The sequence below is a fragment of the Phaethon aethereus genome (assembly GCF_964289735.1).
Source record: "Phaethon aethereus genome assembly, chromosome: 4".
Taxonomy (NCBI): Eukaryota; Metazoa; Chordata; class Aves; order Phaethontiformes; family Phaethontidae; genus Phaethon; species Phaethon aethereus.
The window spans coordinates 19,224,556-19,250,713 of NC_138578.1; the positions used below are offsets into that span (position 1 = coordinate 19,224,556).

At 46.2% G+C, this 26,158-nt stretch overlaps 1 protein-coding gene across 1 annotated transcript; it reads left to right on the top strand.

Moving 5' to 3' along the window:
* Positions 1 to 4,067: 4,067 nt before the first annotated feature.
* LOC309404624 (estradiol 17-beta-dehydrogenase 11-like) lies at positions 4,068 to 11,552 on the top strand (the record flags this gene model as incomplete). The annotated part of the gene is made up of 7 exons (XM_081999134.1): positions 4,068 to 4,277; positions 6,182 to 6,289; positions 6,918 to 7,049; positions 8,228 to 8,334; positions 9,448 to 9,585; positions 9,849 to 9,965; positions 11,343 to 11,552. The coding sequence occupies 7 exons, from the start codon at positions 4,068 to 4,070 to the stop codon at positions 11,428 to 11,430; spliced, it is 900 nt and encodes a 299-aa protein (XP_081855260.1). The 3' UTR covers positions 11,431 to 11,552.
* Between the last annotated feature and the right edge of the window lie 14,606 nt (positions 11,553 to 26,158).

The following is a 26,158-nucleotide window of genomic DNA, read 5'->3' on the forward strand; positions in this document are numbered from 1 at the left end:
TCATTTCCCAGTGGCGCGAGTGAAAACAGAACATGTGCTGAGCGTGGTTCAGCTGGTTCTATTCAGAGCAAAACTAAGACAGATGCTTCCAGGCCACCATTTCGAAGCACACCTAAGGGTTTATCCCACACCTACTGCAGGGACATACCTGCATAACATGGAGTGTTAACAAGGCAGAGGTGCATCTCTCTAAGACTAAAGGGCTGCTTTGGCTGTACATCATATTGCCTCTATCTCCCAGTGCTGAGGAAGGTAGAAGTTCCTGCGAAGCCCACCTTTGACACAGCACAGCTGGGTTCTTGGGAGCAAGGGGATTGCCTGCGAATATGTTAATCTGGACTCATCCCTGAGCAAAAGTATCTTGCAAGAAGCAATTTACAGAGGAGGTGGGTGGCCTGTTTCACCTCAGTTTATCTTTTTAAATTTTTAAAAAATTGTGCTCTAATGAACACTCACAATTTCGTGTGCTTTTGTAGGCGAGTACCTGAAATAGTACAGCCTTGTTTGTAATGTAATATGTAATTACACTGATTACCAATTATGCATTAGCACCATCAACACTCCTTATTCCGAATAAATACAGTTCTCTAACCCAAAGGTGTCCCTCAGCAATGAAAGTGGTAACCAGGTCCAAGCAAGGACAGTGGAGCAGGTGCCACGACGGTGAAAGGGCCAGCCAAAGTCTGCCCTCCACCAGGCCAGGCTGCAGGGACAAGGCAGGTCCGCGGTCACACCAGGAAGCCACATCAGGATCAGCAAGGTACAGGGCCAGGCGTGGCACACCGACAGCGCAGCCCACGCAAGGGCTAGGGCCAAGGCCAGGGCCAAGTGCGGGTGCCAGGCCGGGGGCAGAGGGTGCACGGGGGAAGGCTCCAGAGGAGCCCTCTCACAGCTTGACACAAGCTAGTGGCCCGCTCTGACAGCATCCACCCTGACCAGGAGGCTAAACCCCCAAAGGTCTTTGGCCTGTGGTGCACACTGATGAAACACGGGTCAAAGACCTCTTCAGAGCACAGATTATCTTTCCACCTACTTGTGCAACTCCTGACTGCACCAGGCACTTGCTGGCTCACAGCTATCCCGCGGGGCCTGAACACGCTGCCACCTTTGGAAATGGGTGGCTTCCAGTAGAATTCATTCTGCTCACCTGAGCATTTCGTGTTGTTCTGTAAACTGAGGTTCTTCAGAAAAGGGAGAGCCCTGATCATCCAGCTCCTTCTGCTCTTTTGTGGCAACAGGTAAAAGTTTGTGCTGCCAGAGCACATCTGTGTGGTTTTTTGTTATGTTCCTTTCCACCTATGCTTACCTAGCGAGGAGTCAAAGGATCTAAAACCACAGATACTTCAAAAGCCCTGTCAGAGGGAACAGCATACTGGCCAAAATGCTTGTCCTTAAGACCGGAGCCTAAGGGCTAAATCATTACTTTACTTCTTTGTAATTATTTGACATCTGTTGCTTGTATTGCTGGCAAACATTCTTAACTTTCCACTCAGCTTATCCTCTCCTCGTACACACCTTTCACATTTCTGCCATTTCATGGCTTGAATCCTTGCTCAAAGGAAGGATCCAGTACGGTCTAATGACGCCAAAGAGAAAGCTCCAAAAGCCCCTTGAGATGCACAAGTCAACATCCTGATGAGTAGGCTGTCTTCTCAGACAAGGGAAGGACTGGCTCAGTAGGACACATCAGGCAAGACATTTGGCCTCTCCTGACCGGCTATTCACACTAGCCCTGAGCATCATCCAGATTCTGCTGGCAGCATTAAATTGGAAGACAAAATCCATCTAGGGAATGACAGCACTCTCCTGCAGAGTCTGTTTCTCAGCACACTTGCACCTAAGGAAAGGGAGACTGTGTTCACTCCTGCTTTGCCAGATCTAGTCCAGTCTCTCAGAGCCCAGATAAATTACCAGGCAACGTAACTGGTGCACTACTCCATATGTGGCTACAGTTCCTCTCTGTGTCTCCTACAGCTGCAAGCCTTCTGCTTGGCATAAAGGAACAGATGCAAAAGGAAGGATTTAAGCCTTCATCCCCTGAACACCAGTGACAGAAATGAATTAGCATGCTTCCCCAGGCTCCTCGGTTCTCTTCCGGTCCACAACACACAACTGAAGCTTAACCCTGGTCATTATGGGTGCCCAGCAAGAGCCTATGCAAGCAAGCTTCATATAGCCACCTTCAGCTAAGTCCCAAATTTGAAGAGTGGCACCTCACATCCTGGCTTAGCACTCCTTATGAGTCGGGTTAGTGACCCTGGCCTCATGCTCTGCCTCCCACTGAGGTGTCTCTTGGTTGGAGTCAGCGCTTCTCTGCCATCCCTGCCTCCCCCGTCTCAGCCACAGCACTGACTGGAGCCCCGTGCCAGGAAAATGACAGCACCGCTGAGCCATGCAATTAGGGTCTGGCCCGAATGCCAATGTGTTAATTAAGAACAAAATGAAGTTCCAGGAGCAAAGTAGGAAGTGCCTAGCTCTGAATCTCTCTGCTGGAGCTGACCCAGTCTCCTGCAGACAAGATGAGCAACAGTGCAGCCAAACCACCAGGACAAAAAAATCCTTTTCAGCAATTCTAATCTTAACTGCAGACCAATTCTGGTCAGTGGACAGATGTTTATGCAACCTTCACTCTTCCTCAAGTGTCTCAAAAATATCCTTAAGTAAAATTGTGAACATGACCTGGATGCATTTAGTTTTCTATCTGAAAAGCAAAGGAGTAAGGTCAGCGATCCTGTTCAAATAAGACCATACAGTTATATTGTTCGAGCCAGACAAACCACCTGAAATTAGTTCTCTCCCATTTCCTACAAGCATTCCTGTTCTGGTTAAGGTTCTGGATGCTCCATTACACACAACCAAGTCCAAGCATGAGTTGTGCAATTTAGACTCCATTATATAAGGATGACCCAATTCATGCAGTCAATGCCATTTTCCAAAGGACACAGGCATTCAAAGGAAGGACTTGGACTCACCATGAAGAAAACTGCTCAAGGACCTCATGAGACCAAGCAACTGGGCAGTCACACTGCAGGATTTGAGACAGAATTACAACACATTGAAGGGACCCTCAAGATGTTTTTGCCAATAACTGGACAAGCAACTGTATTGCCACTTCCATCCCTCTTCTACCTGCAGCAAATGACAAATAAGAACATGCTTTGCTGCTTCTTGACACAAGGGCCTGGGAGAGGAACAGCAAGGTGCCCGCACTGCCACCTGTGCGGCGGCAAACAAAGTGGAGAAAGAACAGTCACGGGGGACTGACGGGTGCCGTCCAGCAAGATCGCAACCAAGGGCAAAACACTGAATTTTTTGCACACCTCCACCAACGCGTTTTCCTCAAAGGGGCGGAAACCGCTGAAGAGCCACATTTCCGTAGCCACGCTGGCAGCACGCGGCTCCTTTCACAGCTATATAAAGCACATCCCATCAGCTGCACCACTCACCGCGCTGCGCTGGTGCCCCTCCGTAACGAGGCGATACGTACGCCTCCTGCTAGAACAGGACACACGCAGGCTGCAACAGCCCTGAACGGCTCAGCCCGCACCAGCACAAGGCCAGCGGGCAGCGCGGGGCTCTGTGGAGCACCCCTCCCCGCACTGCCGCCCGCGCCCCGCGCAGGGGACACCACAACCCCCTACCACCGCCCCGCCAACCGCCCTCTTTACACGCCGGCCTCTCATTGGGCGGAGCGCCACCAATCGCGAGCGCCTCCAGCCCACCGGCTTTTCCACTCCCATGGACACGCCCCTTCCCAAAACGCCGCTCTCTGGTTGGTCGTATCGCCCCTGGGAAGTGGGGCGGGCGCGCGGCCGGTGGGACTGTTGGCGGGCGCCGCTCCTCGCGCTCTGTTATCGAAGCTCGCGGTTCCCGCGTGTCGGGGAGCCCCGCGCGGCACGGGACGGCCGCGGCCAGGGGGCGGTTCCTGCCGAGACAGGGGCCCGTGACTGACAGGACGAGCGGCGCGTGCTCCGGCGGGCCGCGGGCTGCTGGTAAATCAATAACCCCCATCCTCGTCAAAAGAGATTAAAGTTCAGTCAGGCAATCAAAGGACTTTCAGGAAAACAATGAATCCGTTTCTGGACAGCCTCCTGTTTATGGGGACGCTCGTCTACTCCTACTTAGAGGCTTTTGTGAAGCTTTTTGTCCCTGTGAAGAGAAAGTCTGTCAGCGGAGAGCTTGTTCTCATCACAGGTGCTGGCCATGGCGTAGGGAGAGCAACGGCCTTCGAGTTTGCCAAGCGCCAAAGCAGACTGGTTCTGTGGGACATCAATAAGGTAATGGTACAATTCATGTCTTGACTCGCTAATCTCTGAGGCCACTGGGCTTTTAATGGCGTCAGAAGGGCTGCAACACAACTTGCATCCACATCAACTCCTTCCACATCCGCCCTCATCAGCTCACGGACAGCTCACTGACTGAGCTGAGCGCCAGTGCAGGGCTTGGCCCCACTTGGAGCAGAGGACGTAGGTGCCTGGGTCCCACAGTTACTCAGGGCTATTCAGCAAGGTAGCATGCACAGCACGACAAAGAGTACCTGCAAGAGGGAACGCTGCAGTCAGCAAGGTGCTGCTGGAGCCACTGTCTAGACTGGCAGAAAATGGCATGCTCAGACCAGAAGCCTGTTTCTACAGAGAAGCAGGTTTACCTTTTGCTCACTGTCTCTCTAGCCTCAGGTATTTTGCATACATTGCTGGAAGATGTGTCTCTACTCGTATTGATGGGCATCACTGCGTTGAGCTGCATGTGAGCCCTGCTGCCCTCTGGCACAGTTACGTGTCTAGACAGCGCCTTGCTAAATGTTTACGCTAGCCCAAACTCTGTATTTCAGATAATTTGACTAGAATGCAAAAAGACCTTAGCAAATGGAGGATGGACAGATACAAACAGACAGGATGTCATTCAGTAGGGATCAAGCCAAAGTGCTGTGCTAGGAGCTGTCGGCTGTATGCAGGGGGTGAGTGGCTGGGCAGCAGTGAACAGCAAAGGTTTCTGACACAGTGGATCAGCAACTGCAGAGGGGTTCATCATGTCGTTCTGAAGCTGCAAAAAAACCCAGCCCACCACAAACAAAAAACCCAAACACAATACAAGCCTAGCGTAAGGGGATGTGTAAATAGGGAGGATGTTGTCAAATATTTTCAGTGTCTGTTCATGCGAACCATTACAACTCAGGCCAGACACTGGAGGGGTGGGAGGGAGCATGGCACTGGTCTCCCAATGTGTAAAGGGCTGCTGCCAAGTAGCATGTTCTCCGTGTTCACTGGAATGGTGGAGAAAGGAATAAGCTTAGTAGCGAGCCGGACCTGGCTTTGCCGCTGGGAAATAGATTGCAAGGGTGGGTGTAAGCAGGCACTGAAATACAATGCCATAGGAGGTGGTGAAACCCGAAGGTTTTAGGAGTGTGCTTGCCCAATCCAACTGCCTTGACAAAGGCCTCATCCCTGGGTGCCATCAGCCTCAAGCAGCAGCTGGGGCTGAGCAGAGCTGCCCAGTCACACACCCCAGGGACCTGCACAGCTTCTGTCAAGTGCTGAGCTGTCCCTGGCCGTTTGTGAACTGGGGCTTTTCACTGCACAGATCCCCATTGGCATGGCTTTCTGGCACCTGGGGACAAGGCTACAGCAAAGTCACTTCTGCCCTCACTTAGTGGGTTGATGTAATGACTTAGGGGAGCTTCCGTTCTCTGCGTGACAAATGCTGTTCTCGTAAGAAACGTCTCTCTACGAGGTGCACTTGGGAGCATGCTGCTCCTCCCACATCTAGTCGGTGAATACAGGAACGCATGGGGCCACTTTTCGTATGATGGGGGTTTCAGCTGGGCCCGTGTTTTAAGAGCTCTGCTTGCAGTCAGTGTCTGCCTGCTGTGCCATGAAAGCCACCGAGTGCCCCCTTTCTGCAGCCTAGCTATGTGTGCTTTACCAAGGAAAACCCACTCTTGTTGCCGCATTCCCTTTCTGGCAGTTGCTCTACGGAGGTCTGAAATCTAAGGTCGAAATGCAAGTCCTGCCACAGACCCTGGCTACAGCGCTTTCCTGGGGTGGCCATCAACTGCTCAGGCAGCGGTTATGGCAATCAAGAGACATCTTCAGCCTCTAAGCGATCTGCCACGGTGCCCAAGCAGCAACATGTGGGCAGCGTACAGTTGCGCACGCGTGGCTTTTTTTTCTGCCTCTTGCAGCACGGCGTCGAGGACACAGCAGCAGAATGCGAAAGGCTGGGAGCCACTGTTCAAGCCTTTGTGGTGGACTGCAGCAAAAGGGAGGAAATCTACAACGCTGCAGAGAAGGTAGGGGAGCAGGGGCACGTCCAAAGGCTTACCCAAACGTGCTTGGTTGTCAGAAAAGCTAGGAAAACAAGAGAAGAGGTATTGCACGCAAGTCATGCAAGCCCTTCGAATCTCCCCACTTCTTGCTGCTTTTTGTAAGGAGAGTGAAGTAGCACTTCCGAGATCGCAGCCAGTCTCATCGTCTTTTGTGAGGCTCCAGCGTATCACACCTCAATGCCAAGTTTGCCCTTTAGACTTCCAGCCCCTGAAGGAACTTCTGCCTTTTAGTTTCCTGAACAGCACACAGACAACACTGGAGACATTTGAAACATTGTAGTGTAAAGGATATGGTCCAGCTGGCTCAAAACAGTCTGCACACCCATAGTCTGTGACTATGCAGAGCATGCTGTGTCTGTGGGCAGTGTGTGGAAGGCTGTAAATGCTAGCAGTAATTAAGGGAGACGCATCAGCTTTAAACCACATTTCATGGTACTACTGCATGGTTCCTACCACACCTGGAAACGTGGCGCAATCTTCCTCTCCTTAAAAGAAACAACGTTAAGAATTACATTGTTGCTCGTCTCCCACAGCCTTGCATTTTGTTGATAACAAATAACACGCACTATTCTGGGTTTTTTCTGTCCAAAAGGTGAAAAAGGACATTGGGGATGTCTCCATCCTGGTGAATAACGCTGGTGTGATTACAGCTGCTGACCTGCTCTCGACTCAGGACCACCAGATTGAAAAGATGTTTGAAGTCAACATTCTTGCTCACATGTGGGTAAGGGCCATTACCATCTTCATACCTCCCTTTTTTTGGCGAGTGTTGTTGAGGAAGCATATTTACACTAACAATTAATTTCAGCTACCCGTGAATGACAAAAGTGTCTTTCGGACATGTGTAGCACAGCGTCACCCAGTTAGACTGACTGTTGGGAAACTTGATTACCCTCTTGCAGATCTGAGCCTGGCCCAGGTTTTTCATTCTCTGTTTTCATTCTCTCTTTTGTCTCCATGAGCTAGCCGGCGACGGCCTCATCTGCAGCATGGGTTGGTCTCTGTCAGAGCTGTATTAGGGTTCCTCATTGCACAGGTAGCTTGGGCACCCACCGCTGAGAACTGAGACCCTGCAAGTAGAAGATACACAGCTGAAACATAGAAAGCAATGTTTTTATCAGCTGACCTGCACAAAAGGCAGCCGGCACATGGCCCGAGTGGCCGGGCAGGTTGCGGGTCAGGCCAAGCTGGGGAGGGGCAGCCCCACAGCTCGCAGCACAGCCCGGCCAATCTCCCTGGGCGCTCTTCCTCTCATGCTTTGTACCTCACGGTGCCGCCACCTTCCCTCCTGGCTCCTTGAGCTCCTTCTGAGCCTGTCTCCCATCAATCCTGCCTCTCCTTGTGATCTGTACCTCCCTCACCTCTCTGCAGACTTTCTCCCAGCAGCCTGAGAGGTGACACAGATGGGCCCTGTCAGAGCGGGGCCATGGCTCCTCGGCAGGCTCGCAGCCAACCCCTGGGCTAGGGCAGCTGCCAGCCTGGGGTAGAGAGTGGGAGGGTTTCACCGTTCAGGACTTGTTCTTTGTGGCGGAAGAAAAGAGAAGCTACAGGTTGACCAGTGTTTTATCGCGCGTGTGGGCATTGAGACGCTGGCAGTGTTGACACTGATGCCTGAAACCTAAAAAGCTGCATAGAAAGATGTGGGCTCCTCTTTATAGCAAACTTCCTGAAACATTTCCGCTTGGAAAAGAGGCTGCCGATTGTACCAGCTGAACGGAGAACGGGTATCTCTGTGGCTCTCAGAATCGCAGGTGCTGTGCAGCCCATAGCATTCTCGACAGCATTAGTTGCTTAATTAATGATAGTCAGGGTCAGTGTTGAATACGCCTAAGAAAACATTGTTCTTTTCCTCCTTCTCTCCACACCCCCATTTTTTGCCTCTTGGTTTCAATGACTTTCAAGATCACAAGAGCTTTTCTGCCAACCATGATGAACAACAACCACGGTCACATTGTCACGGTAGCTTCGGCAGCAGGTCATTTTGTGACTTCTTTCATGGTGGCTTATTGGTAAGTGATTTTAAAGTCATCTCTCTCCAATTTTTCTGGTTTTAATTGTGCCTTCTCCATCAGAAAGCACAGAGTAACCAAAGTAATCCTCCCAATGAATACTCCTTTCTTCTCTCCCTCACCGATCCAGACTTTAGCTTAGCAAAAAAGGTATCCGTTTCTCTTTTCCTTCTTAGAAAGTAGCACTCCTGTGCGGTGTTGTAGTGTGGTCAAGTAAACCCCTAATGAGTAGCTTTTGATCTTTCTGCCATTGTGCTAGTGACTGTAGGATATAGAAATGCTTCTGCCATCATGATATAAAATTACTTTTCTACCTGAAACACATCTAGATAATCATGGTGCGTGAACAGGAAAACTGTCAGATTGCTTATTCTCATTCTGTGTCAGCTCTAGCCCTCTATAATAGCAGCTCCAGGTGGAACAATCGTCTCCTGGGAACTCTCCTTCTTAGACAGTCACTCACTGCTGGCAATGTGAGAACTCCCCAGCTAGGGATTTTACTGGCATTTTATTGTTGAAATCAATGGCAATAAACAAACTGATTCTCTGATTCTACTTCCTTTTGGAGTTGATTCATACTCCTGGCCTGCACCAAGTTCTGTGGCATTAATCTCCTCAATTTTGCATGCATAAATGTTTCTCTATTTCAAAACTCACACACAAATGTCACAAGATACTCCTGTGTGGTACAACACAGTGTTGTTCTCCATTTCTACCCTGTCCACCCTTCCTAAGAGTAGAGCTTCAGGCCAAATTCCTTCCAAGAATCTTCTCACATGGGAAAAACGGGAAGTACATTGATTTATGCACATTAGTTATACTTTTCAGAGAATTCCTGACATTCATCTGTCTGTTCACCACTGAGGTAACGTTTTCTAAAAATGACCCGCTCTGCATTCCACAATTACTCCTCCAAGCAGCAATATCTAATCCAGCACTACACTCTGGGCACAGGGAAAGTCAGAATTATTCCCTGCCCTCTCTCCTCAGCTGGATTATGTGGGGTTTTTTTCCTTCCTGCTCAGTATTGTGTGATCTTTTAGGCCATTTCTGTTGTAGAAAGATAGAAATGCTATTTCTGCCTTCTCATATGTGCTTTTTCCCCTCCTGCAGTTCAAGCAAGTTTGCTGCAGTTGGATTTCATAAAGCTCTGACAGAGGAGCTGTCTACCCTGGGAAAGGATGGAATAAAAACTACATGTCTTTGTCCAGGTTTTATAAACACTGGATTTGTAAAAAACCCCAGTACAAGGTACCTGCCAAAACTCTGCTTTCCTGTCCTTCCTTCTTTGCATCAAGGCACTATGGATTAGCCCCAGCTTTAGGCTTTGTATTCCAACTGACTATACAAAAATGGTATATACGATTGGCTAAAGAAAATCTGTAGTGTCATTTCACCCACCTAATGGTTGCATTTGAATTACCTGAGTTTGTGCATATGTGAAGCATCCTACATCAGCCAGTACCACCCCTGTTCTACCACCATAGCTCTTACAAGTATGCTTTCCTGTGCAGGCTTGGAAAGATTCTGGAGATTGAAGAAGTTGTAGAGGCACTGATGGAAGGAATACTGACCAACCAGAAAATGGTTTTTGTTCCATCACATCTAAGCATTGGTTTATTTTCTGAAAGGTAAGTAAAAAAAATTAAAAAAAAAGGCAGGGGGACATATCAATGCTAACTACCAGAGTATACAAGCATCAAACTTGTAACATCTGATTCAAGATCAAGTTTTATTTTATGAGGAACTGCATTTTGCCCTCACAGTAGTAAAAGATATGATTTGGCAGCATAGAGAAACCCTGGAATGACAGCTGGACAGCAGAAGTTCAGGTTCAACCCTGTTTCACTTATTTTGTGCTATCATCAGTGTTTGACATCACTATACTCAGTTATTTATCAGTCCAGATTTGACATCATTATGCCTATAGTAACTAGGTAATGTGCAACCGTCTGCAGCAGAGAGCATTGTTTTTGAAACAACCACCCATCTGAGATATTTTAGTATGAGAAAAACGCATAACAAAGTAATGAAATAGCAGTGGTTCTTTCTAGTGACAACAGGAGACATCATCCACTGAAAGATTTTTTTGAGCCCTGTCATAGGACATTATGATCTACTTTCTGCAGCTAACTGTTGTCAGTGAAGAACTCGACAGCTCTACAGGCTGATGGGGGGAGAGAACAAAACATCATTTTTTCTTCATAGATCGCTATTTCCCTTTTGCCTGCAAAGAGCAGTTTCTGTGAAACAGCAGCCTCAGAAGTTCCAGAGAGAGCTGAGGACCTGCTGCTTCTTAGTATTTGTTTCTTCATGTCAACAAAAATAGTGAGGTCATAGAGGTTGGGAAAGTTGCTTCAGAAAGGCTCTACTGCTTCTCTTCGCCATGTAAAGCAATTGTAGTCCTCTCACATGTCTTTAATATCCTGTGTAGCTGCTCTGCTGAGGAGGTGTTTTCATGAGAGCTTAGGTTCCAAACCTAGAATTAACATCAGGGCAACTAAATGAAGTTTTTAGTTAACTTCTACAGTATCTCATGAAACACTTGGTAATTTCTTGCTTGTGAAAGTCAGCAAACTTGGGTCTAAGCCCAAATTTTTTTTTTATGAGGTGTAAAGATTTTTTTTTCCCCCCTCCCCCAAGAATTCCCCAAATTAACTAGATAAGTTTTGAAATCAAAGAGAAAGCAAATGAATGCATCTATGGTCAATATTAAAACTTCATGGATCCTGCATCAAGATTACAACCTGAATCATGTCCAGTACATAACTTGTCCTGGAATTGTCATAAAAGCAGATGGGTGGAATTGGAGTTAAAACTAGTCAGAGATTGATGTGGATTGATGTGTGTATTCTTTGGAAATAATGCCCAGTTCAAGTCTTAGTCTCAGTCTGTGTGTGTGCATGCTTCTGCTCCCAGACCAGCTCTTCTCTCACCTGCAGTGCCACTTTTTCCCATAACTTAAGTTTCTTATCCCACATGTAATTTCATGTTATTATCTCTTTCAGGTTTTTTCCAGAACGTGCCCTGCATCTTCTGAAAAACATGACTGATGTCAAGTTTGATGCAGTCATTGGGCAGAGAAGCACCCAGTGAAAAGCAGCAATTGATTCTCATTTCCCAATGGCGCTAGTGAAAACAGAACATGTGCTGAGCGTGGTTCAGCTGGTTCTATTCAGAGCAAAACTAAGACAGATGCTTCTAGGCCACCATTTCGAAGCACACCTAAGGGTTTATCCCACACCTACTGCAGGGACATACCTGCATAACATGGAGTGTTAACAAGGCAGAGGTGCATCTCTCTAAGACTAAAGGGCTGCTTTGGCTGTACATCATATTGCCTCTATCTCCCAGTGCTGAGGAAGGTAGGAGTTCCTGCGAAGCCCACCTTTGACACAGCACAGCTGGGTTCTTGGGAGCAAGGGGATTGCCTGCGAATATGTTAATCTGGACTCATCCCTGAGCAAAAGTATCTTGCAAGAAGCAATTTACAGAGGAGGTGGGTGGCCTGTTTCACCTCAATTTATCTTTTTAAATTTAAATAACGCTGTAATGCACACTATTTCATGTGCTTTTGTATCAAGTACTTGAAATAATATGTTTATATGTAATGTAATACCTAATTACATTGATTCTCAATTATGCATTAGCACCAAGAACATGCCTTATCCTGAATAAATACAGTTCTTTAACACAAAGTTGTCTCTTAGCAGTGAAAGTCATAATCAGGTCCCAGAGGTCCACTTAAGGTACAGTATCAAGTAATACACCCTTTCCCCATATCATCTCTCAAACTGCTCATCTGCAATTCCCAGACACCATTAAAACACCTTCCTGTGAAAACAGTGCACTCTTTCTCTAAAAATTACTGAGCGCCCTCCTGCATTTCATGCATGCTAGAGAATGTGATTTATTACATGAGAATGCAGACCAAGTTGGACTATTTTTCTCCTTATATTACAAGGCAAATAATCTAACCCGATGAAAATTCTGCAGTCTGTCTGCTTCAGTATTCATAAGTGAGACTTGTGTCTTAAAGAAAAGAGGAAGGTTATGCTGAACCAGGAAAACCTTCGTTCACATGTAGCAGGTGAGTTTAAGTTGAAGTCCACAGGGCTTCTGTGCCTGTGTACAATGCAAGAGAAGGCCTGAACTTCTGGAAACCCCTGAATACATCTTCATTTCAACTAATACTTTCATCACAGCACAAAGTTACACACATACCGATACTGGATAACATATGCCTCCACATATCTCTCTTCCTTCAATCTCCTCAAACACATACGCACCTGACAGAGTTTATGCATCCCACGCCTCTCAAATGCTGCCTCGCTGGCTGGAGAAGATGCTGCAGCAACAAGATCCCTGCATGACCCTGGGCTTAACCTTTCCAACCCTACTCTTCCCCTTCCAGGTGCAAGGGAGTAGCGGAGCAGGTATTTTTGGCAGAGGAGGCATGCCGGGTGCCACAGGTAGGGGCGAGGCAGGCATCACACCGATGGGGCACTGCCCCACTGCTCCCGAGCAAGGACAGCGGAGCAGGTGCCACGACGGTGAAAGGGCCAGCCAAAGTCTGCCCTCCACCAGGCCAGGCTGCAGGGACAAGGCAGGTCTGTGGTCACACCAGGAAGCCACATCAGGATCAGCAAGGTACAGGGCCAGGCGTGGCACACCGACAGCGCAGCCCACGCAAGGGCTAGGGCCAAGGCCAGGGCCAAGTGCGGGTGCCAGGCCGGGGGCAGAGGGTGCACGGGGGAAGGCTCCAGAGGAGCCCTCTCACAGCTCGACACAAGCTAGTGGCCCGCTCTGACAGCATCCACCCTGACCAGGAGGCTAAACCCCCAAAGGTCTTTGGCCTGTGGTGCACACTGATGAAACACAGGTCAAAGACCTCTTCAGAGCACAGATTATCTTTCCACCTACTTATGCAATTCCTGACTGCGCCAGGCACTTGCTGGCTCACAGCTATCCCGCGGGGCCTGAACACGCTGCCACCTTTGGCACAGCTGGAAATGGGTGGCTTCCAGTAGAATTCATTCTGCTCACCTGAGCATTTCGTGTTGTTCTGTAAACTGAGGTTCTTCAGAAAAGGGAGAGCCCTGATCATCCAGCTCCTTCTGCTCACAGGTGGCAACAGGTAGAAGTTTGTGCTGCTGGCAGCACAAATGGTTGCTCAATGTGCTAAATGACACCAAAATGGTTTCCTTTTTACTCATATAGCATTCATGTAAGACATTCAGGGTGTGTCAAAGCACAAGTTCCCAGCTTGGGGCCTTTTGCTTCATAGTGCAAAATTCCTGTAGCCAAGAAAGGGAAAGAAAGAAGGGGTTTGCAAATTTCAGGGAATGCAAAAAAACCAAAACATTAAAAGACAATTGAAGAGTATTAGAAAAGGGCTGTATTTAAAACCAAGACCCTCCAAACCCCAGAACATTTGAGAGAAGCATGCTTTGAATCCTGAAAGATAAGTGCCATCAATTTGCAAGCATGTTCAGCGAGCTGTTTTTTAAGTCTGTTTTCCATAGCTCACTCAGAGGCATCCCCCAAATCCAAGAACAGTGATTTAATATCTTGTGTCTACTCTGAAAAAAGTTCTTTGTTTTATGCTGCTTCTGCTTTTATTTGAGCTACGTATACAGCTCTTGCTAAGAGGACAGGCCTGTCACAACTGAGAGCCACTTCCTCTTCTCCATGTTGCCTGAGACTGCAAGCCTTGTGCTTGGCATAAAGGAACAGACGCAAAAGGAAGGATTTAAGCCTTCATCCTCTGAACACCAGTGACAGAAACGAATCAGCACACCTCCCCAGGCTCCTCGGTTCTCTTCCGGTCCACAACACACAACTGAAGCTTAACCCTGGTCATTATGGGTGCCCAGCAAGAGCCTACGCAAGCAAGCTTCATATAGCCACCTTCAGCTAAGTCCCAAATTTGAAGAGTGGCACCTCACATCCTGGCTTAGCACTCCTTATGAGTCGGGTTAGTGACCCTGGCCTCATGCTCTGCCTCCCGCCGAGGTGTCTCTTGGTTGGAGTCGGCGCTTCTCTGCCATCCCTGCCTCCCCCGTCTCGGCCACAGCACTGACTGGAGCCCCGTGCCAGGAAAATGACAGCACCACTGAGCCATGCAATTAGGGTCTGGCCCGAACGCCAATGTGTTAATTAAGAACAAAATGAAGTTCCAGGAGCAAAGTAGGAAGTGCCTAGTTCTGAATCTCTCTGCTGGAGCTGACCCAGTCTCCCGCTGACAAGATGAACAACAGTGCAGATAAAGCACCAGGACATCGGCTAGAGGTCTGCAGAGCTCCTTCCCCAGCTCGTGCAGCTGTTGCCATTTCAGAAAGCACAGGCATGTGAGGACTAACAAATCCACAGGGTTTTTAGGTACTGGGTGCACTATGTATTGCCTGAGCTGCCACACCCAGCATGCAGATGCCACTGCTGTGAATGCCCTGCTAGCTGACAGAGGCTCTGTTCCCCAGCGTCGCAGGCATGAAAGATAACTATTGGTATCACAAACCCTATGGCCATGTTTGCAAGCTACGTGGCCAGGCACCACGCTCATGCACTGTTTTGCAGTCATCCATGCCGTCGAAGCATTAGCATGTTTCCTGGCACAGCTCTGGCCCATAACCTCATCCGGCAGCCCGTGCTCTGGCACAGTGTGGGGGCAGCACGACCCCGGGTACAGAGCTGCTGGGCGGGCAGGGTGGGTGAGACCATCTGCTCTGCAAGAGGAGTGGAAGTTTACAGAGACGGAAGGCTTCTGAGGACACCATCCAAATCAACATTAAATAAAACACAGAAGCAGCTGTGATAAGTTTCCCCTTTGTCCACTATATATGCAGACCTGACAGGTCTGAAATTGGAGTGGCTCATTATTAGAGGAAGGAACCCCATTTAACAACAATATTTAATGACAATATTTAATGTTCATAATTACTGTCTTCATCATGATAGAGACTCTTGAAAATTTTACCTAAGTGGCTTCAGCTCATCTCAGTCACATTGAGTCTTACTAAATTTCTAATAGCATGGATTAAAGCTCCCACAGCACTGCAGTCTGATCTGTCTCGATAGCCAAGTCTTCTACTTCTTCAGAGACTGACTCTGATGCATTTTTCCAAAGTCCTTGTATCCTTCTCAGAATGTTAGGACAATCATCCCAAATTGTGTTTCTTGTCACAAACCTCAGCCACTTACAAGTGAAAATCATGTCTGTACATCTTATTCCCACTGTCTGCTAGCACTGAAGCCCTAACCTCACGATTTCGGCAATACTCATAGTATTTTAATGCTTGCAGGTAATTCCAGTATGCATTAAAAACATGCAATTTTAGGCAGCATTTCAGAACATGGATTTCTAAATGCACAGAACTTCCTGAACCCAGCAGTTCAATGAAAGTTGGGGGGTTTTTTTGGTTCCCCCCCCCCCCAATTAAGCATCTGAGATGGTGGCTGTTCACACTGTTGCAAAACTGTCTGCAAAATTCAGTTCTGAAACAAATTTCTGGTACCCTAAACCTTTCAGATTCTTTCATTCTGCATCTAGTATCTGGCCATGCATTTTGCTCTTTTCCAAGCAGGTCTCTGCTTTCTGTACTTTTGCTACAGTTTGAGCTCACCACTAAGAGGATCGCAGTTTTACTGCAAAACCTCTATTAGCATACAAATAACTTATATTTATCCAACAAGCTAGGTGTTACTAGGTGTAAATACTCTCTCATGCAAATTATTTCCCTCTGTATTCTCAGCCTTCTAATGTTCATAGCTGATCATGTTCCAAAATATCACAATCAAAATGTTTTTTAAGAAACATTCTAGTTAAATAGGTGCTGCAACAGGAAAATATGCTCATTGCTCAAAAATAATCCAGTAACAATAGCGACTGTGTTTTTATATAAAGGTATTCCATACACTCATGTTCACTAGTACCTACCAGTTTGCTAATCACAAGGTAACCTCTAACGTGAAAAAAAAAACTGGACACCGAGCAGAAATTTGCACTAATCTTTTGATTAGTAGCTTTGATGATGAAATGGTGCTGCTCTCTTTTGAAGACCACATAGCTTTGATGATGAAATGGTGCTTTCTTTTGAAGAGTTGGCCTGGAATATAGTACATAAGAAGTTCTTTGAGCCTTCTAGCATTGACACCTGCACTCTGAGAGGTTGTAAATCATGTAATAACTGTTTTTAATATTATGCAGAGGCAGCAGTCTGCATTTACTCTCACCTAGTGATTTCTGTGTAGTTACACTGAAATTATACTGGCAAAAGACAAGATTCAAGTTTCTCTGGTACGAAAAAAAAGGGGGGGGGGGGGGGAGAAGTATTTATCTGGAGCTTTCAAAGCCCTTAAAGCATGCACATGCAGTTAACACCAGTTCTGGCTGCGTAACCGAATCATCAGTGTTCATCTTCCCAGCTAAATACTTAGTTCATGTGGCACATTTCCACTTCCATCTTCCTCTCTGACATAAAATGGTATCAAGAGCCCTTTTAAACACAAACACAATTCCAAAAGGATTTTAGTGAGCTTGTGGGACTGTGGTGAGTTGACCTTGGCTGGATGTCAGGTGCCACCAAGCTGCTCTATCACTCCCCTCCTCAGCAGGGCAGGGTGACAGAAATTAGGATGGAAAAAAACCCAAACCACCAAACATGTGGGTCAAGGTAAAGGCAGTTTAATAAGCAAAAAGTGTGAGGAAGCAAAAGAAAACAAAGACTTATTCTCTACTTCCCATCAGCAGGTGATGTTCAGCCACTTCCTGCCAAGAAGGGCTTCAGTACACATAGCAGTTGTGCTGGAAGACAAACATTGAAAAAAGAAATGGCCCCCCACCCCTCCTTTCTCTTAGCTTTTATTGCTGAGCTGACATCATATGGTATGGAATATCCCTTTGGCCAGTTTGGGTCAGCTGTCCTGGCTGTGTCCCCTCCCAAGATCTTGCCCCCACCCAGCCTACTGGTGAGAGAGGAATGATGGAGAGACAGCCTTGATGCTGTGTGAGCACTGCCCAGCAGTAGCCAAAACACTGGTGTGTTATCAACACCCTTCTAGCTACCAATACAAAGCACAGCGCTGTGAGGGCTGCTGTGAGGAAAATTAACTCCATCTCAGCCAGACCCAATACAGGGACAAAAGAAGATAAAACATTTTAGATGGATTGGTTATTTCCTTAGAAGTACCATTTTAGGTCACTCAGAGCTACATGTCAGTTCCTGTGAATTTAATGAATACTTTCAGGCAAAAAAAAAAGTGTAAAACATTTTGAGGAAGATAAATTGACCTAAGTTTAATTTTACAGAGGAAAAACAAATGCAAACTTCTTTTAAGTCACCAAAACAAAATATGTGATTTCCATGGCTCTGATATGGAAAAGAAAACCTTTACTCCAGGATATGATGATGTAGATCCTGCTTCCCAAAGGCTCTGCATTTTATACATATATAGGTTAGTTGTTACATGATAGATCTCTGGCCACACAGCTAATGTCAGCCACAGATCCCACTGTGCCTGTTTAAAATCACATATGTGATAACTGTTTGTCATTTTAGGAAGATTAGAAGAGTACAAGTGCAGTAAGAATATTCTACTGAACATGAGCTAAACTTTATTCCTCACAAGGACAAAGAATGTCAGAGCAAAACCAATCTGACATTAGCACGCTAATTGACAGAGGCACAGTTACAGCTAAGACAGCTACGTTGCTCCCGAGATTCAAGTGAGTATCTCTGCACAGGACTATGGAGGTACTTTGTAAAGGATACTCCTTTTATACCTGTTAATTGCAATGGATGCGACATCAGGAATGAGTGGCTGAGAATCACTCAAAAGTGCAATATTTTATGAACGCAGTTTATACTGTTTATATGTTCATTTTCTAGATAAAGAATTCCTGACTCACAAGGATTATTTTGTTCCTAATCCATACAGTTAATCAGTAACCAATTTAGGGGCAGGAGTGGCTGTAGCTCATTTCATGCTCTCCCTTCTCAGGGGCAAGCAACAGATTAAAAAGGAAAGAATGGCAGCATGTGCCAAACAGAGGTCTATTTTGCTTTAGCAGGATGATGGAAGTCCATGTATACCCCAGCTCTTTAAGAAAGCAGCAGCACAGATTTTTCAGATAGTTATTTTTCAAGCCATGGATTGTTTCAATCTTGCCCTGTCACACACAACACTGTCTTTACATATGCAACTCAGAAGTCATGAAATTTAGGATGGTCCATACACAGTTACATTAAGGACAGATCCTCTCAAGTTGTTAAACACATAATATAGGTTATTGATAAATCCTAAAGCATGATCCTCAAAAACCTAAAGGCAGTTTTAGATAACGTCTGTGCTGTGCAATGCTGAGCTACCTCAGCACGAGCTCAAAGGCACTGAGAACAAGCTGTTTTGCATATATAGCTAGCCCCATGCTTATCTGCTACCTTGGAGCCCAGCAGTGGTGCAGCTGTGTTAGTACACCTCTGGAGTAACATGCTTGGGAGAGGGATTGATCAGCAGCTAACTCTAGGATCTCTGGACGATACCAGGTGACACAGTGCAAACCTATACTCAGTGCATGACACCTTCTTGGCAAGATAGAACTATCTGGTATTCCATCTCCACCCAAAGCCTCCTCAAGGCAGATGTTTATGCTCCTGCGGGATCTCACCCTGTAGGCGTATCTGACACATGCTGATTTAGCTGAGTTTAACACACAAAGCCACAGTCACTCAACACCCAAAGATTCTTTTCACCCAAGCTTATGCCCTGTCTCTGAGCTGTGATGTCATGATTTCTCTTTTGGACCAAGCTAACTTCATTTTTCCCTGTGAAGAGTAACACTGAAAAAAAAAAAATCAGCTATTTAAGCTTTCACAGTTGGCTCTTTAGTCATATCTGCTTCTCGCTCTCTCTTTTCTTTTTTGAGAATTGTTACTATCAGGGAATAACAATATTTTAAAAGTAGTTTTTCAGATAGCACTCCTGTTCTCAAAGCATCCCTGCTTGATAAAAAGTCTCTATCCCTTGCTTGACTGGGCACAGTTGGAAACTATTGCTTAGTTTGTTAACATTAATCCTGGATACAAGATGTATTAAAAATAGACAGCAAAAAGATACATAATGATAAAGGCCAGTTTTAGGAATCTATGTTTTAATTTTTTTAGTTTCTCAGTTTAATAAGTCAGCCTTTACAGCAAGGAGATAAATTATCACAGAATCACAGTTCCCTTAAAGCCAACCAACCAAGTAGCTTAGCAACCATCCAAGCTTTATTCTTTTGTTGTAAATTATTTTAAATTATCACTAATCCTGCTACGAAACTGCCAATTCCATAGGCTCTACACTGCTTAACTTCAGATACAGTCCAAAGCTTGTGAGTTTGAGGTCCCTTTCACTACTGATATGCATCATGCAGCATAGCATACACAGGCTAGTATTTTGTGATCTTAAATTTTTGTTGCAGAGCTAAGGAGATGGCTGAATAAACTTAATTAAATACATTAGGAGACTAATCATCTTTCCATTTCCTAAAATGTAATTCCTGACCAGTGCAATTTTATAAATATTAACCGCATTTTCTAGAAGACATTTTCTGATTCTACAATTGCTAACCCAATAAGCCAGTACAGGTTTAAACTCAAGTCTCTAAGAGAACCCAATCGCATAAGTTATTTTATATTTACTAACAGAACAGGAAAAAAGTATGTACCAGAACAATCACAATGGATTGCCAGGAATCCAGTCTCAAAGCCTCTCCACGTTCAGGAAATGGTAACCTCTTGTAACCTCTTTCTGTCATCAGAGATTATACATCACAGATGTAAATCACTACTTGGAAGGACTCTGAAGATATACATCCACCTGAGGGCAGGAGGGGAGCACTGTGCAAAACCCTCAATGGCAGCAAAACTAAACAACTGCATCTTTGTGGGTTGAAGGCCTGATCAAACTATTACTGAATTCAATGGGAGCCTTTTTGGTGGTTTCCAGAGGTGCTGGGTGAGAGCCACAACACATTACAAGCAGTATTGCTAACTCTCAAAACCAGAAATAAGAGCACAAAGATGTTAGTTTCTCATTTAGAATAGCAGTTTCCTGCAGAACTGATTCCTCCTGCCTTTTTACACGACAGAGCGATGAACTTGCTCCAATCTCCGGCGCTCATCTCGGGAAGCTGGGAGGTAGGATTTCCTACAACTTCTGAAGTGTCAAGCTTTCATTTTGAAGAGGACCAATCTGGGGAAGTAAAGCATCTGCCAGGGTGGACATTGTGGACATACGATGTAGAAACTATGAGGCCAATAAAGAATAGAAGTGTGCACTACAACAGAAGGCAAGGAAAATACTGCAAAACACACAGCTCTGACAACCTTATTCCCATCAGACCATTATCTGTGTGCCTGTGGTTCCCAAGGCTTGCTGGGAAGCCCCCTTCTTAACCCTCTGACCAAGAGGTCTGTCTGTATTGGTCAGTTTGTTCGATCACAGCCTTCTGGAAACTCCTCATGGCCAGCAGCATCTCTGCCACGTACATACAGGTCAGTACCTTTCAAACACACCAATGGATTTGGGGAGGATTGCTTGGTGTTTTGTATTCAGAAAAATAGCCACTAAGGCACTGCTGAATTGGAATTTTCTGAGATGTGTTTATGCAAACCTAAAACGTTTTGATCAAAACTAGTGCACTCTGGGCAGTTCAGCACATCATGTAGTAATTTCAGCTGTTTGCTACTGAATTTTCACCACCTCTATGAAATAAATGGCTGGGGGTGGGGAATAACAACCCAAACCCATTAAACGGTTACATTTTAGGTAACAATAATTATCCCCATTTTCCTATGGGTAGTGTTCTGGTTCTTTCTCAAACAGGCCAGCTCAAACGGCAGTGTTATTTAATTGGACATTTTCACCTTTAAAAACTCCAAAATAAATGTGCATCTGCTTCTAAACATAGTATATGTGTATTCTGTGTGGAACCACAAACCTCCAGCCACTCATTCTCAGATAACACCTTCCTGCTTTTCAGCACAACTGTGTTGTATCCAGGAAAAAAAGGAAATCCTAGAATTATTATGCACATCTATAGAGGCGAACAGGGCAAGCAGCATGAGAGTCCAGCTTTCAACTCTGCAGTATGTAACTGGAAAAACTATTGAGCTATTTAGCTGTGAGGCTGGAAGCTGAGGGCATTTTCAGTTGGCTAGCTGTGCTTGCTTTTGTGCGAGGCAGTTATTTAAGGCGGCTCCGTACTTCCCAGGGCATGTATTTTTTTAATAAGGTCTTTCTTTGATTCTAACAGCCTGCAAAACATTCCTAGTCAACTCTTTTCAAGTTCTCAAGTCAAGCTTTAAGCAAAATGGGACCAAGACTTATCCTTACTACTCCACAGGCAGAGAGAGGGACTACAAAGAAAGAGACTGAGACAAACCTGGGGGAAAGTGTGTAATGAGGAAACTTACTCCTCCATTGAAGGGGGTGTATCGCAGCACTGTGCGAGGGATGTGTATATATACTGTACGGGCCAGAGCAGGTGGACAGGTGGGGAGGAAGGAGCTGTTGCAGCCTTTTCCTCTCTCCTAGATCCTTGTCTCTCTGAACTCATGGAGAGCAGTTCCTCCAAAATCTGAAGTGGGTTCACTCTGATCCATATTGCACTAGTTCAGATTTTGGGGGCACAGGGTGTTTCTCAGGAATTGTTCTGCCTGCCTCCGCTTCCCATTGAAGGGCAGCTTTATTGTGTGCCAAGAGGAAAGGAGATGAGCTTTGGTACCTGGCATTAAACCAGAAAAGGGAAACATGGTTATGAGAGCATAGCAAGCCAACAGACTCATTTTCACTGTGAAACTGTCCTGGGATGGATGCCTAGCACGTGCTCCAGCAGCGCTCATGTGCTATTTTTTTTTTTTTTTAAATTGTCCCAGAAAATACATTTTTCACAGAAATCATTCCCAACTGGAACGAGGGTAGTCAGAGACCAACTATAGCAAGAAAAGTAGCTATTCTCATATACCACTTGATAAATGAGCAGAGCTGGCACAGAAGGATTAGCCACCCTGCACAGCCGGCAGGCTCTTGCTGACCTCTGTGGTTCTCCTCTGTCCAAGAGGAAACAAAGCACGGACATAACGGACACCCTGTCACGAGCACCGGTGGGGTAAGGCGGTCGGAGGGCAGGCTGCCGCCCCGACCCCCCGCACGAGGCAGCGGGCCGCACCGCCCCGCCCTCCGCGGCGCGCATGCGCCCCAGCCGCTCGCCGTGCCCCGCGCGGGCGCCCGCCTCCTCCCGGCCGGCCGGCACTCCGCCGCACTCCGGCTTTCCGCGGCGGCGCAGGTGAGCGGGGCGGGCACCGGGAGGGAACCGGGTCTCTCGTCCCAGCCGGCGGGGCCGCCCCCCTCCGCTTCCTTTACCCCGCGCTCCTGCTGCCGCCCCTCGCCGTCGTACCGCGCTCGTCCTCGGTTCAGGGCCCGCCGCCGCCATGGCGGGCTGCCCCTGCCTTTATGTAACTCGCCCCCCTCCCCTCAGGTGTAACGGCTAGCGGCCCTGCTCGCTTTGGCGCGGGCGGGATGGTTTTTCCTCCTCCTCGCAGCCTCCCACGCCCACTCTCACCCCTGAAGCACCTCTGCCCGCCTCGCAGGGCGCCGACGGCCGGACGGCCCGCAGCGCCGCTCCCGCGGCCCGGGGCGGGGGGACGGTAACAGGCCCGGCTCCCTCTCGTTACAAACGGTTACTGCCACCGCCGGCTTCAGACGCCCTTTGGGGTCCGAGCCTGGATTTCTTGTAAATTAATCTAGAGTTGGTGCAAATCACCCAGGACTGGATCATGCCCATTGCAAGAGCACGCAAGGGTGGCATGCCGCCTGGGCTAGCCTCTCCTCAGCATCAGGAGGCACCCGTGGAGTCCTGCACTCGCAGAGCTCTTAGTTGCTGTACGATTCAAGCAGAGAGACAAAACCACATAAATAAACTGCGCTGGGAGTCCATGCATTTTAAGATCCCTCATGTAATTCACTAACTGTGGAGACCACAGCCCAAGAAAATAGTGTACTGCTCAGCTTACCATTGACATCTCATAATGGATAACAAGTAACTCCAAACCAAATATTTCTTGTGTTAAAAAACAAGAAATTACCTGTTGGTACTGGAGAGAGCCTCAAGAATAATTCCTTCCTTCTCAAATAAATGAGAACCTCAGATGCCCTAACTCCACCAGCTCTTTATATTGCCTACTTGAGTATCCTTCCTGCTTTGATAGGTTCCACCTTCCTACCTCCAGTTAAGCCGATTGCTCACTGGCTGCTGGGAAGTATCAGTTAATCAAGTTCTTATCCATAAGGGGTGTGGAGGTAGTTCACAAACCAGCTAAGGCCTTCTAGTCCATCGACCTGCATTTCCTCCTTTGCCTAGGCTTTCCTAGGTATTCTGCAGTAGTAGAAGTTCTAAAACATAGACACAGCTGGCTTTCTGTGCCTATTGCAAAGGCTTCTGGCAGTATAATCAAGAAACAGTTCACACATGTGTAGCTGTAGAAAAGTACCACAGCAGGTAAAATAACTCATTAAATTCTACCAAGTTAAAACCACAACAGGTGTGTCACATGTGGTTTTGATTGCTTGTAGCAGAGGTTAAGTTGCAAAAGGTTCAGCCACCTTCTTTAAGCAATTGGGTCTGAGGTTTTTGAGTTAGTGTTTACTGATTCTTTGTGAACTCTTGTAAGAAATGTATGCGCTTTGTAACATCCCAAGATTGTACCTGTTGTTTCTGTGCAGCGTGTGATCAGGAGTGTACTCATGACCTAACGGTTTATTTTATAAATTGTTAGTGAGGTGTTAGTAGCCTGGCATCCAGTTTTCTAGTTGGCCATTTATTTGTATTGATGTGGTCACAAAAAAGACATAATCGTTGTGTAAATACTACCAGTAATTTGATGCAAAGCAGCATAATACCATATGGGCCAGTGTCTTAGTTCTTCCTCAGCAGGCTTCCCCAAACAGATTTTGTAATAGTAATTTCCTGCATCAATAGTTGTAGCTTCTTGGGTTGTGAAGCCTTTTTCTCTTGCATAACCTCTGCCCCCTCTTGATTTCAAACAGATTTTGAAGGAGCCTTACAGCTCTGGGACAAAAGGAAGAGGATACTGTGTTATGGTTTGAGCTGTTTGACTTGTGAGCGTAATGTGAGGCTACAGCCTCAGTGAATCTTGACTCGTAAGACAAGAGAATATGATTGTTGGCAGCTAAGGCAGAGAACCCTGAGAGGATGGGGCTGGTGGGTGGATGGGAAACAGTGTTTGGCTACAGCTCTGGGATGCTCTGGTGGGTATGATTTACACGTCCAGGATAAGGGCAGCTGACTTAGAAATTATTTTGCTCTCCGTTAACACTTCCCAGAAAGGGCTGGACTAAACACTGCCATGGAAACCATTAAACTACTGTTATTTTTAATCAGGTCCGTCAGAGAAGACAACAGTACCTCTCCTTGGTAAGGGCCTATTCTGTGTTCCTACAAACGTAAAGTACTAGTTAAAATTTTTGTTACATATCTGTCAATACTTTACTATGCTCCCAAGAATTGCACTGATTTGCAGTGTTTTTTTCTTTTGTGTCCTACTTTTTGGGTATTCCCAAGGTTACCTTGCATAAATAACTCACTTAAGTACACCTGTATCTGCAAAGCAGAGTCCTTCTTCACTGTTCTGGGGCTTCTCATAGGTTTTGATGGTTGTTCTGAAGCAAATGTAAATCAAGCGTAAGTAAATCATAGCATATTAGGTTATTTGTTTTTGATTTTGCAAAATTGAACAAAATTGTCAACCTGTCATCCCATAAAACCCAGAAGACAGTTGGCCTTTCTGGTGTTCAGTGGAAGCTGGGATTAAACCTCAGCAGAACTTTGTTGAGCATATTCAAATACTGGATCAAAGGAAGCAGGGAAGAAGTTGTCTCAAAACAAGATTTAGGGATTGCCAGGCAGAATTATTTCCAAAATGAGATTTTATCTGACTATGCTTTTCACGCTCTACAAAACACCTTTTCTGTCCTTTTTCTGTTGCACTTCTCATTCACTGTTTCTGTGTCCACAGCACTGATGGTGTTTTGATTCTAGAAGCAGATGAAAGATAGTGCCAGCTGTACCCATTTTTCTGAGCTACTTCTGTGACAAGTAACACAAAACAGTAATATGTATTGTTTTTTGCTACAAATAAGCTTTGAAATACTGAAAGGATCTAGGCATTTTATATTAGTGTTGTCTAAGAAAACTTTTAATGAATTTCTACAAAAGGAAGCCTGGTGGTTTTAAACAAGCTAAACCAGTTAAATGTGTGGTTTCTGATTTTTTTTTTCTGTTAAATTAACTTTCTGCTGAAAAGTACAGTAGACTTAGGCTTGTAATACAGTGTGTAACTTGAACTCTCCCATGTTTTCCAACCTTGTCTGATTGGACTGAATTAGCATGGGCATCTGAGCAGTTTTGCATGAGGTTTACATAACTCCTTTGGTGGAATTGGTGAATGGAAACGGGAAGAGCAGTGAGATTTTTCTACACTATTTTGTCTTATCAGTTTTTTCTCCCCATGTTCCTTCTTGGTGATGCAGCTCTAACCAGACTAAACAGCGAACAGCTGCTTGTGCAGTCCCTGACAAAGCTGCTGCTTGGCTGCAGTTTGCACTGCAGCTGCCTCCTGCTCTTCCCACTGCTCTCCCTCTGTCTCTTCCTTAGCTCTGCCAGCTGCCCTCTTATCAAATGTTCAAGTTTTCTTAGTACAACACAGGACAACAGCTAGACTTGTTCTGTTAGATAAATTAAACTGGAGAAGATCTTGTCATG